This window comes from Clarias gariepinus, chromosome 9 (assembly GCF_024256425.1).
Source record: "Clarias gariepinus isolate MV-2021 ecotype Netherlands chromosome 9, CGAR_prim_01v2, whole genome shotgun sequence".
Lineage (NCBI taxonomy): Eukaryota > Metazoa > Chordata > Actinopteri > Siluriformes > Clariidae > Clarias > Clarias gariepinus.
This window is the reverse complement of record NC_071108.1, coordinates 15,984,028-16,011,383: the sequence shown is the minus strand read 5'-3', so window position 1 is coordinate 16,011,383 and position 27,356 is coordinate 15,984,028. Positions and strand designations below refer to the sequence as shown.

Sequence of the window (27,356 nt, the reverse complement as noted above, 5' to 3'; positions counted from 1 at the left end):
TTGCATTTCGATAAAGATGATATATATATATATATATTAAATTAGAAAATGAAACCTTTGCATCAGTTGTATCCAATCTTAGGGTTTCTTCCTTTCTTTTTTATAATGTATCATTTACTTGAATTATATACTATATATACTAATGTTTCTTTCCTGTTGCTAAACAATATCTTATAGTGCTGTTAAAGACAAAACAAAGACATATTGACAGAATTCTTAATTTGTGGCACAGATTATTTAACACATTAAATGAAAACAAACATATCGTTACATATTTTTTGATATTTGTTTGTTTGTCCTCCTTCTAAAATTGGAGCAGTCTGTTAATGTTGAGTACTTCCCATGGCATTTTAAAACATAGTGCTAAATACAGATAATCTCTGGCTGGAATCTTGGGTGCAGTTCATTTTTCCTCGCCCATCCACCTACACATGTAAGAAACATGTTAAGTGTTATGTGTCATGTGCATTACACATGTTTTAAACAATATAAACCTATTTTTTGGGGTGAGTTGAGTATGTATGTGAGTTGTAGTAATGTATTTAGATTGTAATATATCAAGAAAAGACAACATTTAAGCAAGTTTGTATCATTTGCATAATGTTCACTAACTGTTCGATCGTATACGATTTCCTTTATAGGCCTGTATGATAAATACAGAAGCATCTTATTTCAGCTAAACTTAGACATAATGAAGTTTTTGCATATTATATATGCATGAAGTTCTTTTTGAATATTCAGGATTTCACAGTATGAAATAATAAAAGTAAAGGTTTTTTAGATAACTAATGTGTTGATAAGCCGTTAATGGGAGAATTAGTTTAAGTATAATGCAATAATGTAAAAGGTTGTAAAAAAGTTTATAAACGTATAACCTAATTAATATTATTAATAATAAATAAGATGTATGTATGCTAACTTATTTAATTAGTGTAATATTATTTTAGTCCGCAATCTCTTTTACTCGCTTTCCGCGTATTGTTTACTTAGAATTAAACATGACTTTAGCTATTTAAATATAAAAGTAAATAAATAAATAAATAACCGCGCACGTGCTTAAGCGTCATTTTGAGTCATGAGATTTGAACCCCTAGGCATTGTGGGTAGGCGTGTTTCGCTAGCGTATTTTTCAAAATAAAGACCAAACTTTTGCTGTCACGACAAAACTTCATTTCCCATAGTGCATTTGGGCGGGCACTCCTTGCATATGACTTCCTCCTCTCTTTCAGCAAAAAAAAAAAAGAAACCTGAGCGCTAAAGCTTGTATTTTTTTTGTCCTGTCATTTTCTTCTAGAGTATCGAGCGTCGCATTAAACATCTCAAAAATTTATATTTTGCAAACTGATGATGGGAATTCAGTGGTTGTGGGTTGCTATTGCGCGTCATTTATCTTAAGTTAGCAGCCGTGCTACCAATGAGTCGCGATGCTAATGCTTGTTAAGTCTGAGCGAGAACACACAGCCTTATGATAGTCATCTGGTTGAAGGTGTTGGGGGTTCTGGTACTGATTTTGCAGCTTTATTTTAATAGATTTCAGTGATGGAAGAAGTTGACAGGATTTTAATCCATTCTCTGAGACGGGCTGGCACGTAAGTTCTGAAGATATGAACTGTGATTTGTTTTCCAATCCGTGATCACTGACCTGCAGCTACACACACCATTTAAGTTTAGTCTCGTAATCCATTAAATCTTTAACTTATTTCTTGAAATGAGTTAGAACTGCATGTTTGATGTGCTGATCGGAAGTGCTGATTGTAAGTTTCTTGTGTAGATTTTATCACTTGTCTTGTGAGTCAACTCCTATTGCTTTATACAAGGAGGAAGCAACCCCCCCCCCCCCCCTTCTTTAGTGTAAATTGCTTGAAATGATTGGGTAATCTAGGTATCTGTCAGTCTGCTTTCATGTCTGAGCATGCATGTGTGCAGAACTTTTACCCTTGAACACTTCTTCTTACTTTCAGTATCTCTGTCTTTCTAAATGGCTTAATAATACCTGGTAAATCCTGTTTGTCTTTTCTCTGTCCTGTAGTGAGATAGATGAAGATGTGCAGAGTATTAAGCAGTTCTCCAGTGAGCTCATAGTGCAGGCGGTGGTGAGATGTTTGCGTGTAATTGACCCGGCTGTGGGCAGTGGACTCTCTCCTACGCTCCCCCCTGGCATGTCTGCCCGTTTCAGGGTCGGCATGTGCTTGGCTCAAGCCTGCCAGGTAAAAAAAAAAGGGTAACATTTCTGTCTTACTCTTGTTTAAAGGTAAAGGTTTACATGATATGGGCAAACATATTATAGTGTTTTCTTTTTCTATAATTTATTAGAAAATCCGATTGAATAGGACATAAAAATACACTTGGGACAGATGCATTATTTTTTAATTAACATACACTATATGGCCAAAGGTTTGTGGACACCTGGAACTGTCCTGAACCTTGCCAGAAAGTTGGAAGCACAGCAACTGTATAGAATGTTATTGTATGTTGTACAGTTACCTTACTATTCCATTTTACTGGAACCAAGAGAGCAAAGCATATTCCAGCATAGCAGCTCCTGTGTCTAAAGACAGTTCCACAAAGACCTGGTTTGCCAAGGTTGAAGGGGAAGAACTTGAGTGCGGAGTCCTGATTCTTGCAGAGTCTTGACCTTCACCTCACTTTGGGATGAACTGGAATGCTGACTGTGCACCAGGCCTCCTCACAAGACATTAGTGCCAGATTTCACCAATTCTTTTGTCACTAAATGAACACAGAAATCCCCACAGCTAAAATATGATGAAAATATTTCCATAAAAGTGGTGATTATAGTAACAGCAAGGTGAGAAATAATCTGAACTAGGATATTCAAAAATCACACTTGGTGGTTACATACTTTTGGCCATATTGTGTATTTTTTTAAATATATTTATTTATTTAAATCATTAGACCATTTTAAGCAATATATTCTGTGGGTTTGTGCAGTGATAACTGGGCTCATACAGGATAGATTCCAACCATGTCCTCAAAACCAGATTTCTTGAGGCATAGACATAGGTTGATGTGTATTTAGAATTAATAACTGCACAGGTTTATGACAGTGATAAGCTTTTTAATGATTTAGTAAACACATTTAAATAATAGGTCAAATATTTTAATAAATAGATGTCCATCATGATCATGTCCATACAATTAATGTTTCTTGAGAGGGTAAATTGGAGATTCAAGGTTTTTATTTGTCAATGCCACCATACATGCAGACATACAGAGAAATCACAATACAGTTTGTTCTCTTAAGTGTTTACCTTGTCAATGCAATATAGAAGTTTGTAAAACAAAATATCAGCAGTCAGTGCAAAATAGATTTTGTATGAAGGTAAGAGCAGTGTACTTGTAATAAATAGATTTTTAAAAGTATCTTGTAAACATCTAATTGAATATCCATCTAAGTAAATGTAAACAGTATATATTTTTTTATATATATAAATGTGTCTAAATGTAACATATTTTGCAGTAAATGGGGGGGGGGGGTCCAAATGCATAGCATTTATAAATAAAAGCAGAATAAACTTTAGTATTTTGGTATCTGAAGTTACAATATACAGTGTATATTACACACTTAAATCTTATTGAAAAGCTTCAGATAAAAAAAAAATATTTCTGCTGGCTGTCTGTCTGTAGGACTTGGGCTATAAGGGGGAGATTGGCTACCAGACGTTCCTATACAGTAATGAGCCAGAGATCCGCTCATTACTCATGTTCCTGGTGGAGAAGCTGCCCAGAGAAAGCGCAGAGGTGTCTGACCAACCAGCAGGTACAAACCGAAGTGGGTTATCATTGTGCAGAATATCGTACAGGCAAGAGTGACCACGATCAGCAGAAGTTACAAAATGACACCTTATTTTAGTAATAGAATATTAATTCAGAATGTTTTCATAAGTAGTGCAACTTTTTCTGCAAAACCAAGCTTTAAGCATTTTTGCCATCCTCACAACTGGCCTCTGTGAGGCCTCTGCTATAGAGAATAACAAGGGCTTGTGAAACAAAAAAGTATATATAACACCAATAAGCCTACAATATATGTATTTGACCATGATGATGGAAACCAGAGTACCTGAAGGAAATCCTGCAAGTACGGGGAGAAGATGCAAACCTATGCACACAAAACAGGTGCAAGATTCAAATCCCAACCCTTGAACGTTTAAGGCAACAGTGCTTACTATTAAGCCACTATGAGACCTGCCAGATCATGACTATCAACATTTAAGAAAGTGTTTTGGTTCAATTTGGGTTATGCCAACATTAACACACAGGTTTAGTAAAAGACTAATAAAAGAGTTCTGCTGTATATAAAATGTATTTTATACAGACTTTTTTTTTGCAGTTTCTCTTGAACGCTGCCAGTAATTCTGGCGTTTTGTACATTATGTTAGGAAGGGTTAGGGTTTTCAGTTTAGCGCAAAGGTTTGTGAACCCATACTTTCTGCATGCAAATTTTTTCAGTGTACAACATGAATCCGAACCAACAAAAAAAGCAGTGTATGACCTGCTAGCATTTGAACCAAGCTCTCAGGAAGTATAAAACACCATGTTTAAGGACCAAATTAACAGCTTTTTGCCCAATTATCACTAAATAAATGAAGTGCTTCTGTATGTTAAGTTCCTTTGTCCTAAAGAATATACAAACCTTTGCACTCAAATTTGTGTCTTTTGGAAAATGTCCAAAATCAACTCCATTCATCAAGGTCATATGCTTTGTATAACGGTGGTTTTGATGCTGTTTTTAGTTTAATAATACCCTATTGTTTGAGTTATGTCCACAATTCAAAGAGAATTCATTTTGGTTTATTATTTTGCACTAAACCCAAATACAACGGTTTTGTAAAGCTGTACAATTTATAGCTATAGCTTCAAAGCCCATCATCACAGGCACAGTGGTGGGAGTTACCAGATTTTTCCTGACCATTTAATGCATGCTGCGTTTGGGTTTTAGGACGACTTGCTTTCCTGGAGTGACTAAATAGAAACATCCACCTGCTTCATGCTTCCTTTGTTTTTTGACACATTGCTTGTCTCGTAGGCAAGTCGGCTCTTCTGCAGAAAGCCATTGCAGCCCAGATTAAATCTCAGCTGGCATTGCCTTGGCTCCCACCATCCCTCAGACTTCCCCTGCACCACAAAACCCAGGTACAACATGACCACTGTGGGTTGGCTGCAGTGTTCACATTTATATTACTGTTTTGAATGCTTAATAAATGCATTATTTTTTAAATCAGTCCTTTTTAGACTGTCCTTGAAATAAAGATGTGTCTTAACTATGTTGACAGACATTCATCTAACTTGCTTTAGTATAACAATTTTAATGATGGGTCCTCAGAGTCCTGGTCCATGTCACAGTTTCCATGCCCAGCCACTAAGTCTCCCATACTCACTGAAAGTTCCTGCCAAGAAACAGTCTAAAGGTAAGCTCATCCCCTTTTTTCTGTGCTTATAAGTTTCTAGACTATATTCACTGGGAAAGTGCTTCTTTAATTCAAGCACAGGTGGAACGCCCTCTGTGTGAGGAATGACCGAAATGTTTCATCAGGCAGACAAAAATATACTGTAGAAAAACTCAATGACCTTTGTATATAACTGAATCTAGTTTTGTAAGCGTGGCCACTGTAGCAGATATATTGAATCTTCTTAGAAGAGCAAACAACCTAAATCTACAATGGGGTGTTTAAAAGAGCATATGGGCTGTGAAGGTCAGATATTCACACACATTTGGCAAACTGTGCAAATGTCCTGAGACATTTCTTTATATACTCAGCAAAAAAAGAAACGTCCTCTGACTTTCAACTGTTTTTACTTTCAGTAAACTTTGTGTAAATATTTGTATGAACACTAAAAGAGTCAACACCATAAGACATAAACCAAAAATGTTTCACAATGTGTCCCTGAATAAAGGGAGGTTTAAAATCAAAAGTACCAGTCAGTTTCTGGTGTGGCCACCAGCTGCTTGAAGTACTACAGTGAATCTCCTCCTCATGGACTGCCTATTGCGGACAGTCTGAGCACTGATGGAGGGATTGTGTGTTCCTGGTTTGACTCGGGGAGTTGTTGTGGCCATCCTGTACCTGTCACGTAGGTGTGTTGTTACACGTGGTCTTCCACTGCGAGGATGATCAGCGTCCTTCCTGTCTCCCTGTAGCGCTGTCTTAGGCGTCTCACAGTGCGGACATGGCAATTTATTGCCCTAGCCACATCAGCAGTCCTCATGCCTCCCTGCAGCATGCCTAATGCACTTTCACGCAGATGAGCATCTTTAGTGTCCTGCGTTTTTAGAACTGTGACCTTAAATGCCTACTTTCTGTAAGCTGTTAGGGTCTTAACGACCATTCCACAGGTGCCTGTTAATTAATTAATTATGGTTGATTGAACATGCATGGAAAACATTGTTTAAACCCTATACAATGAAGATCTGTAAAGTTATTTGGATTATTACAACATTATTGTTAAAATACACAGTCCTGAAAAAGGGACATTTCTTTTTTTGCTGAGTATATAAATTTTATTATGTGAATAAAATTTAAGAAATGGGAATAAATGTTTTACTGTGACACACTGAAAAGTGCCAAATGATTTAAAAATTTGTTGTTTCTGTAACAAACTAAGCAAAAACCTAATTTCCCTTGTCAAGTGCTTCAACCACTCAGCATTCAGGATCACCAGTGTACTAATCACCGGCCTGATCATCTGTCATCATCTGCACCTGTTTCTCAATGGTTCATGCTTTAAGATAGATGGGTTTTTTTAGCCTTAAATGAGTCGTAGAACACTGTATAAGTTAACAAAAAATATAATTTTTTCTGGGACTGGACTGAAAATAAGAGGCAAAAAAAGAGGAAAACTTGCCAAAAATGAGAGCCATTCTATTTATTTAAACGCCAAGTCTGTTTAGGAAGCCTTGAGAACTATTCCTCAAGAAAACATAAAAAAATATATTAAAAACACGAGTCTGGCTTTTTGAAAGCAAAAGATGAAGAAATAAGTCCTGGCTCAAGACTTTTGCAAAGTACTGTACATCAAAAATGTGTACACTGGATTATCGAAACTATCAATGTGTACAATAACTGTCCATGAACCCTTGTGATGTACAATTAGGGCCCTGATATGTAGAGGCACAAAGCTTAATTTAAACAATGATTGACCAATCGATTCAAACAAAACTACTGCATTAATAATGTCTTGGAATACTCTGGGCTGTCACATAAATAATTTGATGAAAAGCACACAGACGCTCACCGCTCGATCCAGGCCAAATTAGAAACAGCCAGCTTTTATTCAGTGGACTAAATGTTCTTGGGCCACATGCTTACGATAACAGGGTAAAAGATTTAGAAGGGCAACTGTTAAAGACAGTCTAGTTTCTTTTGAAAATTAATTTAAACTGTATTTTGGTCTGCGAAAAAATTTATTTTAATCATATTTTGTCAGTTGTCATTTGTTCAATCAATAGCGATATGACAAATATGGGCTCAGGATTTTATATAACTAGTTCTTTACAAATTTTAATGGAATACCTCTGCTCTAAAAATAATATAAATGTCTCTCAGAGATGAAAGAGTATTGGAGAGAGTATTTGCTGCCTGTGACCTCTCAGCCCTCTCAAGCTGCCTCAGTGCCTGCCTCTCTGCTGGAGAACCATGTTTCAGAGCTCAGTGCAGCACAGGAGTGGGAGAACGAGTGGAACAGCCAAGGCCTTCTCTCCAGGCTCACTCCTGAGGTACACTCGTAAATCACAATAGACACCGGGACATACCAGAGCTGCACGCCAAGTCTGTGATGTCATATAGACCAAAGAACATTTAACTTTTTTATTAGCAGAAGTTGAATACAAGTCTCTTATAAGTATAGAAAAAAAATATATATATATATATATGTGTGTGTGTGTGTGTGTGTATACTGTGTGTGTGTATATATATATATATATATATATATATATATAGATATAGATAGATAAATAGATAGATACGTAGAGTCTTATGTTAGGGCAGTTTGGGCACCCCTTAGTTAAATAACTGATTGAAATAAATAAAACATTATTATGGCACTGTGCACCCTACATAATCAGTACTTAGTAACACCTCTGGCAGATATCACAGTTTGCAAACGCTTTTATAGTCAGAAGTCTTTCAATTCTTGTACTTGGGATTTTCTTCAATTCTTCCTTGCAAAAGGCTTTAATTCCTGTAATATTCTTTGGTCGTCTTGCATGCACAACTCTTTTAATATCTACAAATTTTCAATAATGTTTAAATCAGGGGACTGTGATGGCCATTCCAAAACCTTCAACTTGCGTCGCTTGAGGTATTACATAGTGGGTATGTATGTCGGGGTCATTTTCAGGATCATTGTCCTGTTGTAGAAGCCATCCTCGTTTCAACTTCAGATTTTCATAAAATGCTGCTCCTTTTTTTTTTTCAAACATGCCTTTGCTGATTGTGGCCAAATAGTTCTATTTTAACTTCATCAGTCCACAGCACTTGTTTCCAAAATGCATCATGCTCTGTAGATGTTCTATTGCATACTTCTGATGTTGGATTTTATGCTGGGGATGCAGGTAAGGTTTTCTTCTGTGGACTCTTTCATGAAGGTCTTGTGGGACGGTGGACCACCACTCCTGAGTCTGCTAAATCTTCCTGCAGATTTTTTTGCAGTCAAATCGGGGTTTTAATTTGTCTTTCTGACTGGCATACGAGCAGTTCTCTCTGAGAGTTTTCTTGGTCTTACAGATCTCATTTTGACCTCCATATTTCCCCTGAACTGCCATCTCTTAATTACATTTCTCACTGGAAACTGCAAGCTGACAATGCTTTGCTATCTTCTTGTAGCCTTCTCCTGCATCGTGGGCATCAATAACTTTCATTTTCAGAGTCTTACACAGGTGCTTAAAGGAACTCATGGCTATTGATTGTCCACAAGTGTATGCACAAGGTTTGAAGGGTCAGAGTATTTGTAAAGCTTTGAATTTGGCATTTACTAATGACAGATGATGGCATGCATTAGACCTAATAAGCTTATTAAGGTTTAAGAAACTGAAAGAATTGGGACTCTTAAGGTGCCAAACTTTGCACAGTGCCATAATAATGTTTTTATTTTTTTATTTTTTAGTTTATGGCATAAGAAGTAACTATGCATCAATGTTTGCTGAAAAATTTTGTGCATTTTTCCACTTCCAAGAAAGAATGTGTTAACATCTTTTTAATAAAAATAAAAAAAATCACAAAAATCTGTTATTTATCAAGGGGTACCCACACTTTTGCATAAGACTGATAAGATATATATAGTGCATCCAGGAAGTGTTCACAGCTTTTCATTAAAAAAATTTTAAAAAGAGAAAGCACATGTACATAAGTATTCACAACCTTTGCCATGAATTTCAAAGTTGAGCTCAGGCGCATCCTGTTTCCCTTGATCATCCTTAAGATGTTTCTGCAGCTTAATTGGAGTCCACCTGTGGTAAATTCAGTTGATTGGACATGATTTGAAAAGGAACACACCTGTCTATAAAAGGTCCCACAGTTCATGTCAGAGAACAAACCAAGCATAAAGTCAAAGAAATTGTCTGTAGACACAAATCTGGGGAAGGTTACAGAAAAACTTCTGCTGCTTTAAGAGCCCAATGAGCACAGTGGCTTCCACCATCCGTAAGTGGAAGACGTTCAAAACGACTAGGACTCTTCCTAGAGCTGGCCAGCCATCTTAACTAAGCGATCGGGAGAGAAGGGCCTTAGTCAGGGAGGTGACCAAGAACCCGATGGTCACTCTAAGTAAGCTGCAGAAACATTTCAAGGATGATCAAACAGGATGCGCCTGAGCTCAATTTTGAGCTTCATGGCAAAGACTGTAAATACTTATGCACATGTGCTTTCTCCATTTTTTTATTTTTAATAAATTTGCAAAAATCTCAAGTAAACTTTTTTCATGTTGTCATTATGGGGTGTTGTGTAGTATTCTGACAAAAAAAATTAATTTAATCTATTTTAGAATAAGGCTGTGACATTACATAAAATGTGGAAAAAGTGATGCGCTGTAAATACTTTCCGGATGCACTGTATATAAAGAATAAAATACTTTAAAAATATATATATCAAAAAATTACTTTTGCTTGAGAACAAATATGATTGTGTTTTTTTATGTTTTTTTTTTTTTACTTTTTAAAAAAAAAAAATGCCAATTCAATTAATTCTTTATACATTTATAATTGCTGCTCTTTCAGTCAAAAGTATTTTTTAAGTTTTGTTACAACTTTGACATCTTTAAAATGCTTATATACTTATTCTGTGCTTAATGGTTCTTATCCTGAGCAGCTTAAAAAAACCTTGAACTTTGGTTCATTTCTGGGAATAGTGTTAAATTTGTTCTTGTTCCTGCCCCCTCCACTTATGGCATAGTGGTAAAAACAGAGATAAACATGTTTAGGAGATTCACAGTGCTCTTTCCCTCACATTAATGTTAGATTCAGCATTCAGGTCTTCTTGGGCTTGTCTGCTAACCCACCTCTCTGCTGACATTTCACAATTCTTGTTGGTTTCCAGCCTGTTTTCAGCCTACAAATAAACCCACTTGTCTGTGCTATAGCAGCTATTTCTGTACCTGAAAAATCAACAAGTTATAATCATAGCTGATATTTAGAAGCCATTTGTGCTTCTTTTAAATGCCATTAATCTAAAAAAAACTGACAGAATTGGGTAGTAAGGAATGAAAATACAACATTTCGCAGTGGTCATCAGACAGTTTTGTCATACAGTATTTAAAGTTTGCAATTATCTTAGATCATTTAATATGGAAGTCACATAAAGGACAGAGTGCCTTTTTTCTCATTTCTACAGGAGTATCGCTCGAGGAAAAGAATGCGGCTTCAGAAGCGAATAGAGGAACAGCTGAGGGCAGCTGCCCAACCTCGGCCCGACACACACAACACCACACGTTCAACCTCTGATCTTTCTGAACTGTTAAGCTCCTTCGCTGGGGCTACAACAGGAGGCGATGTCTTGACCAAAGGCACACGCTTTACTCACTCTGAGAAATTCACCTTTACACAGGTACATGTCTGCTTGTGCAGCTGATATTCAACAAAAACCTTCCTAGTCAGTAAATTCCCATAATCCCTTATTAAACATAGAATATATATTATTGCTGGCTTTATCTATCTGTTAAAGCAAAGACTTTTTTTTTTAGACAGGATACTTTTTTGTAAATGTGCCTCACAACTTCATTCAGGCATACCCAAGCCTGTGACACAGAACCATAGAATGCACATCATATTTCTTATTATTATGATATTCGACAGTGACTATTAAGTGAAGTATGATATGCATGCACGGAGGCAAAAGGTCATTCAAGTCACATATCAGCTATATATCCGATCTATGAGCACATATGAAAGTGGCTCAGGTCCAATCTAAAAAACATGAGATTTGAGTGTTCAGACAGCCGTAGAAAAAACAAATCTGTGTCACTTCAGGCTGGTAATGTGAATGCTAATGCGTTTTATGACCATTTAGAGGATACCTAATTTCAGCATTGCACTACTTCTAACCAGCCTAATTCTTTTATTGTACCATTTTCCGTCCCAAGATTATGAAAAGTAACAGAATTGGGCAGAAATTTACTTAATCTGGCAACACAACTCACAGCTTTTACAGCATTATTACCTAGCCTGTCGAGACATCTGGTTGGCCCACAATATGTACTATGTCAACAGAATGTATGCTGGTGCATGTCTGTGCATAAATTCGACTGCATGCATTCAGACCCACAGCCGACCATTTATATTGCAGTAAGATTGATGGAAAGTAATTCATGTCTGAAGTACCCTTCAAGACATTTTTTTGTATCTCAGTGTTTAAAATTCTATCTACAACCTCTTAAAAAAAAAAAAACAATATTCTGGTGTCTGGTGAGTTTGCTTTGGCTGTATGCTGTAATTTTTTATTACATATATGCAGTATATACAGATGTGATAATGTTAGCAAACTACATTTGTTTGAAAATAACCATTTACCTGTGGGTTTTAGTGATCTTGGAAATTAAAACTTTAATGTTGTTTTAAAAACGAAAGCTGATAACAGCTTACCTTCAGTATTTTCTGTTCAACTTGATTTTTAAGAGTTTTAACACTAGCCAAAGGATTTACCTCAGTAATTTTAAGCCAAATCGCAAGTGCGTTAAATATATATTTTCAGTGCACTGTAGGAAAGCATTTAAATTAGACATAGTCTTTACAGTCGTGGCCAAAAGTTTTGAGAATGACACAAATATTAGTTTTCACAAAGTTTGCTGCTAAATTGCTTTTAGATCTTTGTTTCAATTGTTTCTGTGATGTACTGAAATATAATTACAAGCACTTCATACATTTCAAAGGCCTTTATCGACAATTACATGACATTTATGCAAAGAGTCTGTATTTGCAGTGTTGGCCCTTCTTTTTCAGGACCTCTGCAATTCGACTGGTCATGCTCTCAATCAACTTCTGGACCAAATCCTGACTGATAGCAACCCATTCTTTCATAATCACTTTTTGGAGTTTGTCAGAATTAGTGGGTTTTTGTTTGTCCACCCACCTCTTGAGGATTGACCACAAGTTCTCAATGGAATTAAGATCTGGGGAGTTTCCAGGCCATGGACCCAAAATTTCAACGTTTTGGTCCCCAAGCCACTTAGTTATCACTTTTGCCTTATGGCACGGTGCTCCATCGTGCTGGAAAATGCATTGTTCTTCACCAAACTGTTGGAAGAAGTTGCTGTTGGAGGGTGTTTTGGTACCATTCTTTATTCATGGCTGTGTTTTTGGGCAAAATTGTGAGTGAGCCCACTCCCTTGGATGAGAAGCAACCTCACACATGAATGGTCTCAGGATGCTTTACTGTTGGCATGACACGGGACTGATGGTAGCGCTCGCCTTTTCTTCTCCGGACAAGCCTTTTTCCAGATGCCCCAAACAATCAGAAAGAAGCTTCATCGAAGAATAGGACTTTGCCGCAGTCCTCAGCAGTCCATTCACCATACTTTCTGCAGAAGATCAATCTGTCCCTGATGTTTTTTTTGAAGAGAAGTGGCATCTTTGCTGCCCTTCTTGACACCAGGCTCACACCTGCCTGCTGCCATTCCTGAGCAAGCTCTGCACTGGTGGCACTCCGATCCCGCAGCTGAATCCTCTTTAGGAGACGATCCTGGCGCTTGCTGGACTTTCTTGGATGCCCTAAAGCCTTCTTAACTAGAATTGAACCTCTTTGCTTGAAGTTCTTGATGATCCTATAAATTGTTGATTTAGGTGCAGTCTTAGTAGCCACAATATCCTTGCCTGTGAAGCCATTCTTATGCAACGCAATGATGGCTGCACGCATTTCTATGCAGGTCACCATGGTTAACAATGGAAGAACAATGATTTCAAGCATCACCCTCCTTTTAACATGTCAAGTCTGCCTTTCTAACCCAATCAGCCTGACATAATTATCTCCAGCCTTGTGCTCGTCAACATTCTCACAAGACGATCACTGAAATGATCTCAGCAGGTCCTTTAATAACAGCAATAAATTGCAGGGGAAAGGTTTTTTTGGGATTAAATTAATTTTCATGGTAAAGAAGGACTATGCAATTCATCTGATCACTCTTCATAGCATTCTGGAGTATATGCAAATTGCTATTATAAAAACTTTAGCAGCAACTTTTCCAATTTCCAATATTTATGTAATTTTCAAAACAACTTTTTGGCCACGACTGTAGGTTCTTAGGGCTAGCAAAGGCCTAGTCTGAGAATATTAGCAAGTTAGCGAGGATGTAATTTATTCACCGCAGAATCAATCATGGAGTGGACACATGACAGGCTAACTATATTGCTCACTATATTCAGCATTTAGAAAAGTGTAAGTAAAACAGTAAGAATCCAAATTGATCTAATTGGTCATCATTAAATGCCACATGAGTCCAACATAGTTGCACAATGCACTAACAATGTTTTTTTCCCCTTTTTTTCATTTTATTTTGACAACAGAGCTGGGTTAAGTGACATAGTTGCCTTTAATGTGACAAAACATTTTAAATATTGCCTATAGAAATGCATAATTAACATTAATGTAACAAATGGTAACGGTGGACCATTTCCTTATCATGCCACACTGCCTTTTCTCCACCTAGTGGTTATACAAGATTACACACGGGGTGTTATTATTTTCAGGAACCTGAGAAAGCCGCTCAGCAGATGGCAGCAGCAGCAAGTGCACTTCCTAGTTCCCACCAGTCAGAGGAGGACCTAAAGGCCCAGCAGGAGGCAGAACTCTCCACTCTCCAGCAGCAACTACAGCAGCTTTCTGTCCAAATGGAGGAGGTGGGCGGGGACATAAGGCAGCTCACAGTGTCTATTCACCAGGTAATGACTGCTGCTTGTTCGGAATAACATCTCCAAATGGAAAAACAGTCCTGCAATTATATGCAGTGTACTCCAGCTAAAGTTGTCCAACTGAGCTTTGTGCTTTCTGTGTAAGAATTTGTGTGTGGATGCTTTTTTTGTTGTTGTTGTTTTTTCATTTTAATTCTTAAAAAATATTAGCAAGATTGGTATCACTTTTTAACACATTATAAATAATTGGCTTAATAAAATTCACAAATCAAGTCAAACCCGGGCTTGTGATAAAAGTTCTTGTGAATAAAGACATGAAACATATATGTAAACACTTATAGAAGATTTGAAGCTCAGTGCAGTGATGAGACTCTTAGCCACAGGAAAACTATTGAATGGCGCAAATGACAATCCCAGACGAGGTGGCTCGGAGATGACCACAGTCGTTCCTTTGAACATTCAGCGGGTGAAACACCTGATCCTTGAAAATAGATGGACAACTGGTCACCAACTTGTGGGAGAGACTCATCTTTCTGTGGCAACTGTGCACACAATCATTCACAAACACCACTTACACATTACAGGAACTCCTCTGGGAGTTATGCCACATCCCCTGTACAGTCCTGACTTCACTCCAAGTGATTTCATCCTGTGAGGGTTGTGTTTCAGATGTGAAGCAGTCCAATCTTGACTCTGGCATACTGAGAAAACTTTATGCCTTGAATGGTATCCAAGGACTAGTGACACGCTGGGATATGTGCATTAGTGTAGCAGGTGATTATATAGAGAAATAAATGTAGTTTTTACTTTCATAACTTTGTTCTGTTTTTTTGCACAATCAAAAGTCCCAGTTTGACTTGAATGCCTTGCACATATCAGTGTTTTATTAATAAAAGAATAATAAAACTATATAAAGACCTTTTTATAAGAAGAGTAGAACATGAGCACTGTGCATTCAAATCTCAAAAATGCATTTTTTGCAAGGAGTACTGAAAGTCATATGTTTATGAATTTGGTTTGTAGGTATCAGATGAGCTGAAACAGAGAGAGGTACGTAATACAGAAAAGGAGAACACCGCCAGGGTTAAAAAACAAACCATCGACCTCCTACCAGATGCTGAGAACAACCTGATTAAATTACAGGTATGCGGACCATCCTTATAAACCATGCTCTCTAGTCCTAACAATAGTGAAAATATCCTGCATTCTCAATGTGTGTTTCAGAGCCTTGTCGAGGCAAGCTCAAAGCGAGTGGTTCATTTGGCTTCACAGTGGGAGAAACACAGAGCACCACTTATTGATGAACACCGCCGGCTCAAAGAGCTCTGCAGTAACCGAGAGGTGCAGCCACTTTATATATAATCCTTGTCATCCTTTCCCATAGTGTTAAGAACATATTACTTAAATTCTTACGGTATTAGTTAAAACCAGACAACATCAAATACATATTTAAAATGTTGTAATGAATCGTGGTTTTACTGCAGGTAATTTTAGCTCTTTTTTTGTGTCAGTTTTTTACATAAATATTAAAAGCACAGGAAAAGCTTTACTGGATGGTGCCAGCTTAATAATTAAACATGTCACCATACTACAGCAGCTCATGCTCTGTCCCAATTCGTAACCTGCCTCAGATTTAAGGACTAACATTATTGGAATTGTTTTCTCATCCCATATCCACAAGCTTCATATCGGACTTTCTGCTCCTGCCTCCCTGAGAGTAAAAATTAGCCGAGATTTTTCAGTTCTGATTTACCTCTTTAACCTCTTTAACCAAAATAATGCAGGGGCAGCTTTTCTTTTTCATTTTTGCTTACTTACTCATCTTCTCTAGACATGGATCATACTGAGTATAATTATCAATTTCAGTTCCTGCAACTCAACTCAAATAATTTACTGTTTCTTCAAATACTGCAAATATTTTGAAGAAACGTGTGTTTAACATTAAGCAATCTCACATGAGAGGGAGTGCTGTTGTGCTGGTTACAGCACGGATATGATGTGGTCATAGGCACAAGTGCGCAGTCAAAGAGTGCCAGAGGCATCAAAGCAGTGATGATAACCACTATTATTTGCTTGTTTATTTAACTACTTATTTGGCTCACCAACACATACCCTTTTCCGACTGGTGGAACTAACTAACTGCAACTGGTGGAGCTGGCAACAGACAGTGATTGACATTTTAATTAAAAGGGGAGAAAGTAGTTTTAAATTCCTACCGGAATATGAAGCCAAAAGGTGAGAAGAATAAAGCATGTAGGTGGTGGACACGTTTCTCTTAACATTTCCACTTATTCTGCTTTAAAATATCATCTCTGTTAACTTCCAGGTTCCTGAGTCAAATTTCAAAAGCGTTAAGTGGAAAGCTAGTGCGCTAGGGTGTACAATCACTTGTTCAACACATCAAGTAGTGGGGCTGTATAATTAATTAAATTTCGATTATGATCATTGGCTCTCAACAATTATGAAAACAGGATAATCCAGATTAAATGATTATTATGCCGCATTTATGGAATGTGCCTATGTCTGTATATCAATCTATCTATGCTTTTATATATGCATGACATCAGCTAATGCATGTTCTACAGTCAATAAATAATTTTTTTAATAATTGTGATCTCAGTATTGATCAAAATAATCGTGATTATAATTTTTGCCATAATCAAGCAGCCCTACCAAGTAATTGTTTAGGGAATAAGTAAAAGTAAAATAAAGCCTTGTGTTAGAAGCTAGTTAGCTTTTTAGCTCTGCTTAACCGTAAAACAACACAACACATAAGCATTTCTGATTGTCTTTAAAGCAATTATTAAGTAGACAATGTGTTGTTTAAAATTATATGCCATTATCAGATGTGTTTTCTTTCTAAAATGTGGCAGAGACTGGTTTTGAATATGCATCTTGCCAGGTAACTGCTTTCTCCTCAGTACTGTGTTCCATTCAGACCTACTTTAACCATGCACCAAATGCCTGTAATTAACGATTGTAGAACACCTGGGACATATAGGTAAATGTCTCTGTGCTGTTGCTATCCATTATCACCACTCCTGGAACGCTTCTTCGATCAGATTGCTTAGTCGGAACTGGCTGTTGCATAATTACTATTATTTAAATCTGTTATTAGATGGAGTCTTCGAGAAAGTTATCTGAAATCAAGGACCTTCATGATAAAATCCGACAGTCTGCTGAAGAAGCTAAAAAGAAGGAGAGCCTATATAAGCAGCTGGTAAGAGAGACGAAGTGTTGTTGTAAGGTAAAGAAAAACTGTCTAATTTGTCTTCCTGTTTTTACCTGTCTTTTACATTATTTTTCCTGCACTACTAATACAGATAACGGAGTATGAGACTTTGCCTAAAGATGTTGCCCGCTCAGCCTACACTATGAGGATCTTGGAAATAGTCGGCAACATTAAGAAACAAAAGGAGGAAATAACAAAGGTTTTTATTTATTAATTATTCAGTCCCTGTGTAATACTGTTAAAATGCTGGTGTTTGAACTGTGGTCTTGCTTGTGCATGGCAGATTTTGTCAGACACTAAGGACCTGCAGAAAGAGATTAACGGACTTACAGGAAAACTTGACAGAACGTTTGCAGTAACCGATGAGCTAGTTTTTAAGGTAAGTGCTCAGTGACTGAGTAACCGAAATATTTCAGGTGGAAGGAAGCTCATTTAATTTGTGTTTCTGTTTTTATACTATAGGATGCCAGGAAAGATGAATCTGTTCGTAAATCTTATAAATACCTGGCTGCCCTTCATGAGGTAAAGGCACACTGAAAGCCTATGGTCATCAACACAAGAATGAAACACAGTAACAAAAAAAGAAAAAACTAAAACTAAACAGTAGCTACATGATGTTGATTATATATTTACTGGTCAGTAGATTAAAACAACTGGCTATTTAACTCAATTAACTTAATTATCTAATTACCCAATCATGTGGCAGCACACAGCCAATGATCCTAAAAAGGCAAAGTTATTTTTCAAACTTTTTTCACAACTTTGTCATTGTGCAAACACAACGGAATTGCAGTTTGCTTCCTCACTGTAACCTCAGATTCCTTCTGTTTCCAACACATTTTGATGTGTTGTACCTTCTTAGATGTTTTTCTTTTCACCCTTGTGTAAAGACTGGTATTTTAGTTACTATAGCCTCTTTATCAGCTCACACAAGTTTAGCCATTCTCCACTGCCCTGTTTCATCCAAAGGTGCTTCTTCTGCATAACTGCTTATTCCATTTTTTTTTTTTTGCAAATTATAAATAAACTGTTGCATGTAAAAATCCTGGAAGTTTCATGGACAAAGTCACTAAGAACACATTTTACCCTATTCTGATTTTTTTTAACCTATATTTACAAAACGTAATTCATTTGGCTGCCACCTCACTGGCTGGTTGGATAATTGTGTCAGTGACCATGAGTACTAGTGTTCCCAAGAAAGTGGATGGTGGATACAATATATGTTGTTGTTGGTCTTTCGGCTGCTTTCGACAAGGGGTCGACACAGCGGAATACCCAGTCCGCACTACAACACGGCACAGGTTTTACACCGGATGCCCTTCCTGACGCAACCCCTTCCATTTTATCGGGGCTTGGGACCGGCACTGCATCCAGTGGCTGGGGTTGGGGCCTTCCGCATGGCAGGTGAAACACCTACCACTGAGCCACCAGTGCCCCCTGGATGGTGCATGTATATAATCACTGTAATCATTATCCAGCATATCAAAGTGTAATGAATGGTTTTGGAATCAGAACTGAAAATAAGAGACTGCTTACGGTTACTATTGTCCAGTAATTACAGTATATACTTAAGTTTTTTTTTTTGTTTTGTTTTTTTAATTGCTCTCAGAACTGCACCCAGCTTATCCAGACTATTGAAGATACAGGCAGCATCATGAGAGAGATTAGAGATCTGGAGGAACAGGTTTGTAAACTTTTACTTTTTAGAAGGAGTGTTTTGCGTTTATTACCCAGTCACGTCTTTAATCCTTCTGTAAACTGGCCATTTTTTTGTCATTAAGTAAATCAAATATGATTAGAATTACGCTATCCTCTACACCAGGAACATTTATGACTGAACAAATGGTGAAAATAGTTTTCTCTCCAGGCCATTAGCAATTAGTTCATGACTTTAGCTACAAAATAGCTGTTAGAAATACCTATACTTCTTTACAGTGATCATCCCCATTATGCCACCAAAACAGCCTTAGAATATTTCACAACACCTCTGAAAGTGTGCCGCTGTATCTGGCACCAAAACATTAGCTGCAGATGTTGTGTAAATTGCAAGGTGGAACTTCCATGCACTTCTCACATATGCTTGAGTGGTTGAGAGCTGGGAAATTTGAAGTCAACATTTTGAACTCTGGTACAAACCATTCCTGAACCGTTTTTGACTTGTGGCACGGCATATTATGTTTCTGAAAGAGGCCACTGCCATAGGGGATACAATTGCTCTAAAGTGGTTTACTTGATCTGCAAAAAAAGTATAGGTAGGTGGTACGTGTCATAACCATGAATGCCAAAACCTAAGGTTTCCTATCAGATCATTGCCCAGAGCATCACACTACCTCTCCCAGCTTCCCTTCTTTTACTGTAATTGTGCATCATGGTAAAGTATCGTTATGGTACTTTCGTACCAAGGTATGCACTCTCTACACTCAACAGTGAGCCTTGGGCGTCCATTACCCTGTCAGTGGTTTACCTGTTGCTCTTCCTTGGACCACATTTTGGCAGGTACTAACCACTGCATACTACGAACACCCCACAAGATCTGACAGCTTTCTGGCCTGGTCATCTAGCCATAACAATTTGGCCCTTGACAAAGTTACTCAGATCCTTATGCTTGCCCAATTTTCCTGCTTCAAAACTTATATTTCAACTGACCATATACTATACCTCGAGAGGCACCACTATAATGTGATGAAATTTTGTAAAAAACTATTCTTGTTCCCAATGAACTGCTTGGCAAAAAGTAATTTAGATAAATGCATGACAGGCAGGAAAAGAGGACCACCTTCTAAGAGTCATTGATCACAACACCTTTTCCCCATAAACTGATCAACACTGCTTCATCTTTAATCAAGTGCTTGCTTTGATTATAGGAATACTTTGCTGAATCTGCAACTCAAATGTAGTTATATGATTCACTAGAAATAAATTGATTAGAGATATTTAGTTTGCATTTATTGGTATCATTCTTTTTAATATGTAGTCAAAACAAGGAAAAAAATAATGGTTTATAAGAATTGTATAAACTGTGGCCTCCTGTTCCTCCTTTCTTTAGATTGAGACTGAAAATGGTAAAAAGACCGTCAGCAACCTGGAGAAGATTCTGGAAGACTACAGGGCTATTCGACAAGAAAACTCTGCCCTAGCTGCTAAGATAAGAGAAGGCTAACTCAAATGGAGAAGTATTTACTTCAACAATACAGACACTATGATCGGCTCTAACGGTAAAGCTAGTGTCACTCCATCTCCAAGCTCATGAGCCATCTGTGATCTCGATTAATTCCAACCCAAGCGCCTACAAAGCCGCTTTCGGCTGGAGATGTGGACACAATACTCTTTTGTATCAAAACGACAGAAATTTAGTTTGTTGTGAAAATGTTGGCACCATTTGAATGTATTCTAATCTTCTGCTTTTCCCCTCATTTGACCTTGGTTGCAGCGGTTCAAGGAGTATCGGTACATATCCTTTGCCTGTAAATACAAAATGACGACTTTATTAACTGTGACCCCTGATTTTGTACTATTCAAAATTGCCAATAAGAGCACTGGAATATTAAAGAGATATGGTTCAACTTTGGAAATTATGGATTAATAAAAAAAAAAAGATTTTCAGGGGGGTGCATCTTATGTAGCATTTATGCTATATAAGGTCTTCCATAACTTCTATGTAGTGTCTTGCCCATACCATAGGAATTTGCAAAAAGTGACCTAAAATTAGCGTGTTTGTCTCTAATCTACAGCAATCATTCGAGTCATATGGTTGAATAGTGTATCATTGTCTTTAACTGTTAAGAACCCAGAACACTGATTATTTAATACATCTCAAAAATGAGATAGAAAATTAAGTAATCAATCAAGTATTATCTTAAAATGTTCCATGTAGATAAAGCCAGTCTGTAATTTGTTTGATTTTAGAGATACCACAAACAACCCATGGTTGGAATTTTATTTTAATCAATGTGTCTACTGATACATTACTTAGTTGAGTCAAACCAATAAATGTCCATGTTTCTTGTACTGCAAATTTCCTGCATTATATGAGACCGTAAAAATAAATAATCTGGCCCTGCTGAAAGTTCCAAATAATGTGCAAAAATTTAGTAAATGTAATTTTTTTTCACAATGGAATGGTTAGAAAATACAACTTTTTTATGCTATTGTAGGATTCTTACAAGTGATTTGATTAAAAAGAATACAAAAAGAAATATTACTTACTGACTCACTCATCGTCATTACCACTTAATCCTGTATTCAGGGTCACGGGGGGGCCTGGAACCTATCCCAGGAGACTTGGGGAACAAGGCAGGGTATACTCCATCACAGGGCAGAAATATTATTAAAATGTATTTAATTTTTTTCTGTACTTTTTGCATACTGATATAATAATACATACATTAATGGATTATAAGTGTTTTGTATTTATTCTCAACATATTTATCGTATAAGGTTTTTGTATCTCTGACAAATATTGAAAAAAATATTGACCCTTTTAGTCCAGGACTAGTGTGTAGACATTGTGCATGGGGACACGTTCATCAGCTGGACTAATAATCGATGAGAGACAGATAACCAGAGATAAGGACACAGACAGGAAGCATTTCTTAATCGTTTCTTTAAACTTATGTTTAAAGAAAAAAAAAAAAAAAAAAAACGTACATAGTTTGTCATAGAAAAAAAAAATTCTTCCTTGCTACATTGCAACCAATTTGATACCCATTTTTGTTTTACTCATATTTGTTGAGAGATTCTACCTTTTTTATTAATATTTTTTGGTCCAGTTTACATTCTGTAAGGAGGCTATAAAGGTTAAATTGGTTAAAATAATTTTTATTTTATCACAATTACATAGATATCTGCTCACAATGTTGTGAGTGGAAGCTATAGTATAGACCCAGAGTCAGTCTTTAGAGATGGCTAATAAAAGAGAGAGAACAGGCATTTCTCTTGAAGATTTTTTCTCCTTCGAACGGATGACATCAGTTTTGGATTTTGAGGTAAGTTAGGCTATGTCCATATTATATACAATAAATATTTTTTCTCTGGCTAATCTACACACAACATTTAACAATACCAAAGTGATTGGTCGCATTTGTGATAACATCCCTTAAACAATTTCTGAAATAACCAATTGCCTTTAAGGTCACATGGTCATTTACATTTTTTATCACTTGTTTGGAGCTGATAGCCTGAATTAAAAAAAAAAGTGTTTCCTATAGCCCTTTATTCACAATCTACACAGCAACATTAAAAAGATTAGTAAACTGATTTTCAAGCCTTCAAAGATACCCCAAAGTACTGTCGTGCATTGCACCAAATACAGTCTGGTATAATCCGTCTGTTTATTAAATAACATGACCAAAAGAAATTTCAACTGGCGAAAAAGGCCACAAGGATCAAAATAAGAATTTGGAAAGAACTACAGTATATTCTGGCCAACAGGAAAATGGCAACAGTTATTGCAAAAATGAACAGAAGAAAAGCATGCAAATTCGGCAAAAAGAGGCCTAAAATATCCTGCCATTTTTTTGCTCATAATCAGAGGAACACAATCCAATTATGAAGTAGGGTCAAGGAAGTATACGTCAAGTACAAGAGGATTCCGGGACAGAGCCCAAAGAAATTTGTAAAAAGTTTTAAAAATTCATATTCCAACAGGACCATAACACCAAACACATAACTAGAACTATGATAGAATAAATTGCTAGGAACATGGTAAACAGTCTGGGGTGGTCTAGTCAAAGCCTTAACCTAAAACCCAACTAAAAATCTATGAAATGGCTTGAAGGTTTTGGTCCATCAGTATAAGTGGTGTAAGTTCCTACAACAGTTCTGCATGGAGGTTTAGGGAAGATCTTCAAATGCAGTTGTGCCAACCCTGTGAATTAATCAAAAAAGACAATTGGCGGAGAGAGATTTGGGAGCAGAGCTGGATGAAAAACTATGAACCGAGCTGTGATGGACTTACATTTACTCAGAATTCAAGGTACAGACTAATTCTTTTTAACTTTTCACATCAGCTTCACATTACCCCCTTTAAATTACAGAAGTATAACTAAAATCTCACTTATCTGCTTCAGATGTGGCTTAGCAGAACGGACATTCTTTTATTCTACGTGGTCTACCACAAAGTACACGATTTTTGCCAGAAGGTATATAAGATCCTAGCACAAATCCACAGAATCAGTTTTCTGATAGAGACTCAAATATGCCTACTGGGCAACTTTACCAATATGAACATTAGTTGTGGCAGTAGTGCAGTTAAGCTTACAAAAATCAACTAGAGAAAGTTACATATTAGCTGAAAAATAAGAATCTAATTTCAATGTCATAATGTTTTACTACATTATAGCATATTAGATGAACTTCTACACAGATGCCCATATCACTAACTTTCAATTGTCATTTAAATTTCCTTTATTGTACTGTGGTCTTTTGTTCTTTATTTTTACTTGTTGTATCTGTATATATGTATTAGTTGTTTTTTATTTACATGGTGAAGTTTGAAAAAGTAAAAAAAAAAAAGAAATATATATATATTTGTTACCAAGCATTAACCCAGATGAGTTCGTTTTTTAAATTATTAAATTCATACTGTATGTTTGTTGTTTGGGACAAAAAAATCTTTTAAAATAATTAAGTTTATATAACCTCGAGACAATTATTTTGAATTGCTGTGCATCTATTTTTTATTCAAAGTCTGTTACGATTATATATTGTATACTAAATTTTTCATATTCATAAAATAATTTTCTATACACCATTTAGCCATTTTTGTTAAATTGAAATAATTGTCAAATTCAACAGATTTATTCATATTTAGATTTCCATGAAGCACCAGTAAGTTCTTACCTCCCAGCACACACAAACGATTATGATCATTTCACTTAAAAGCATTACTAAATATTACCAATTCATACAAGTTTGTGGACATTAAATGCAAGTTCAACTATTAATGCAGGAATATAATCACAGTTGGGCCTGTGATACTAACAGAATATTTTTGATCACCTTTCAATTACTTTTTATTCAAAATGCATTTTCAGAATACGCATAAAGCAAACTATTTTTGCCTTTTTATCTTTGTCTTATCTTTGTCTTATTATAGCTCATTTACTTTTAAATTTAGCCCCACTTTAGATCATGGCTCATTTAGCTTAACTCTTAAGCAAATATCAGATGGTTGTGTGTGAGGGGAAAAAAGGAAGCTTGCATGCTTCATTGCTTGCAGAAGTACAGAAATTTCATGGGTAGCAGTTTCTGAATTGATTCATTACTCCACGCTTGTAAATATCTGTTTGCATTCAGCTCATGGAAGCTTTCAGTAATTTTAATGACCACACACACTGATATTACTTTGTATAACTGACAAAGACGTACAATCTTGTTTTTATTTTCTTCACATTTAACTCACTTTCTCATGTTCTCATTAACCTACTGTAGCATATCACCCAGCATGTATAAAAGTTTAGTGTACTAAAAAAATTAGGAAAAATTAGTGTACTGTTATGATTTGCATGAAATAAGTAAAAAAATGTACAATGTACATCTTATGTACATCAGTAAATTGTTTTTTTTACTGCCACTTCCAGTCAATCATTTCTGGAAACCTAAATGAGGACAGTCCACAATTACTGACAAGAGTGTTTTTATGCAAATAAGAACTGAAATAAAATAATAAAGGTAAATCAAAGATACACAGAAAACCACTTTTTTTCTTTGTTTTTTTTTTTAAACTTGCTGTATCACATATTCCATTTACAGAAAATATTCAGATAGAATGTTGGTATTCTGCCTTCAGCTAAAAAAAGGCTGATTCTCATCTCACTTGAAAGCTCTGGTGAGTTAAGAAGTCCAAAGGAATGTAGCAATCAATTTGGGTCTGAAGAACAGGCAATCAATATTGAGCTCTAAATTTTAGATTGAATCTCTTAACTGTATTGAATTAAACACAAACACACAAATATGCCCCAGAGAGACTAAAGCACCTATGCACAAGAGGAAGACATTAATAAGCTCAGCACTGACAGATAGCCCTGATGTACATATGGACATGAATTCTAGTTAGACAGGTAGATTTTTCTTAAGACAGCAAAAAAGAAATCTGAAACTATAACAAATCTCATAAAAGAGTTTTACATCGCACATGATTCCAGATGAATAATTCAATTTTAAAAAGTTTTTTTTTACAAAGCTTTGTATAATTTGTCACAGTCACAATTTAGTCACAATTTGTCTTTATCACAGTCTATTGCTCCAGCTACACTTCATTGTGTTGAAGTTACATTTAGAAGCTTTGGACACAGAAAACAAGATAGTATGTAAATAGAAATTTTAAAGTGTCTGCTTCAGAGAAATAATGAACATCTGTTGCTCAAATAGTTTGTGTCAAAGTTTCAACTCTTGAATAAAAACATGTCTTCATCCAAAGGTGATATGTTTGCCAGGGAGAGCAAATTCCAAAATCAGCTAACTTTGTAGGTGTAGGTGTTTGACTAGAATTTCTCACGTTGACACAGTTTTTGACAGTCTAGATGAATCTAATTTTTAAAACAGGTTTTCTTTCTTTTTTTTAATACAAATTAGTCAACACAGGTTATTGTTTGTCTTTTTTGACGAAGTGTAAGGGACATAACGTGTAATCTCTTTGTCTTTTACATTAAGGCTATTTCATACAGTATTATGAACTCATTTGCCATGCATTTTTATATTTTGTAATTTTTAAGTTTACTTAAGTGTACCTTCCTTTTACATTTTCCCTCTTTCATCAGTGATTAACAATTTGCACAACAAAAAAAAAGTTGCAGGTACATTAAATTCCTTGCTTAAAAAGGTCCTGATAAGCAACTAACATGCCTAAATGTTGACAACAGTTATCTTTTCATGCTTAACTGTTAGACAAATAAGACATGGATAAGTCTAAAATGGTTAGATTTTGTTAATGGCAACTAACTATGCCACTTTTAATTAATACTTTGGGCCCTAAACAGATGAGAGACAGAGAATAAACACGAATTTCATCATTTTATAAACAAATATATTTTATCCAGGAAGTAATCACTGATCTGATGAGCTGCCTTAATAATGAACAAAAATACATGTGTTTGGATGAGCCACAAGAGACAAGCTGTTACAGAAGCAACAATGATGTTTTAATAACTGGAATCACTGATTTATAGCAAGTTATTTTAATATACCGATTAGCTCTGCTACATTAAAGTACTCTGTTTAGCAGACTAACAAACTTTGCTGAGACTGTGGTCCACCAATTGTTGTTTTTTTTGGTTATTACCTAGGGGCCTGGAATAATATTAGGATGGTACTGCAGCAAAGTAAACTACATTTATGTGTGATATGCCTTCAGCATTTCATTCAAACCCAATGATTGCTTTTTTACTAAAGAGAAGTGCAAGACATGATTTGCATTTGCATCTTGAATACGAGATACCGTATTCAGATTGCATTTCTTGCTTTTCCCCTGTTTTATTATTAATCAAAAACAAAAAGGCATAGTAAAATGTATTGCAGCAGCATGCATTTTTTTTTTAAGATGGATACTATTTAAAAACAATGCATTCAACATTTAAATATGTATTTGGCTTGTATTAACCTCACAATCACAATGTATATTTGTATGTATTAAAATATAATTGAAATCTATATTTAATAACAACAATTTGTATAGTATAACATATTCCCCCAAAATACTTCTGTTAAAATAAAAATAAAGCTGGAAGTTTTTTTTATATGATTTTTTTGCACGGTTATCACCAAACACTTTTTTTT

General features: G+C 36.0%; 1 protein-coding gene across 1 annotated transcript; it reads left to right on the top strand.

Annotated features, from left to right (window-relative positions):
• The first annotated feature begins 1,226 nt into the window (after nt 1–1,226).
• Nucleotides 1,227–21,975, top strand: ccdc22 (coiled-coil domain containing 22). The gene is made up of 16 exons (XM_053504030.1): nt 1,227–1,589; nt 2,030–2,207; nt 3,646–3,778; nt 5,045–5,151; nt 5,342–5,426; nt 7,563–7,732; nt 10,842–11,054; nt 14,189–14,380; nt 15,374–15,493; nt 15,575–15,691; nt 17,469–17,570; nt 17,674–17,781; nt 17,866–17,961; nt 18,045–18,104; nt 19,192–19,266; nt 20,629–21,975. The coding sequence occupies exons 1-16, from the start codon at nt 1,540–1,542 to the stop codon at nt 20,740–20,742; spliced, it is 1,920 nt and encodes a 639-aa protein (XP_053360005.1). The 5' UTR covers nt 1,227–1,539; the 3' UTR covers nt 20,743–21,975.
• Nucleotides 21,976–27,356: the final 5,381 nt, after the last annotated feature.

What these genes read in the sequence shown, in the direction of transcription:
- ccdc22 (XM_053504030.1), top strand. Translation starts at nt 1,540, where the DNA reads ATGGAAGAAGTTGACAGGATTTTAATCCATTCTCTGAGACGGGCTGGC. An exon ending in TCACAGTGTCTATTCACCAG is followed by an intron (nt 14,381 to 15,373) that starts GTAATGACTGCT and finishes TTTGGTTTGTAG; the next exon opens with GTATCAGATGAGCTGAAACA. An exon ending in AGAGCCTATATAAGCAGCTG is followed by an intron (nt 17,571 to 17,673) that starts GTAAGAGAGACG and finishes CTACTAATACAG; the next exon opens with ATAACGGAGTATGAGACTTT.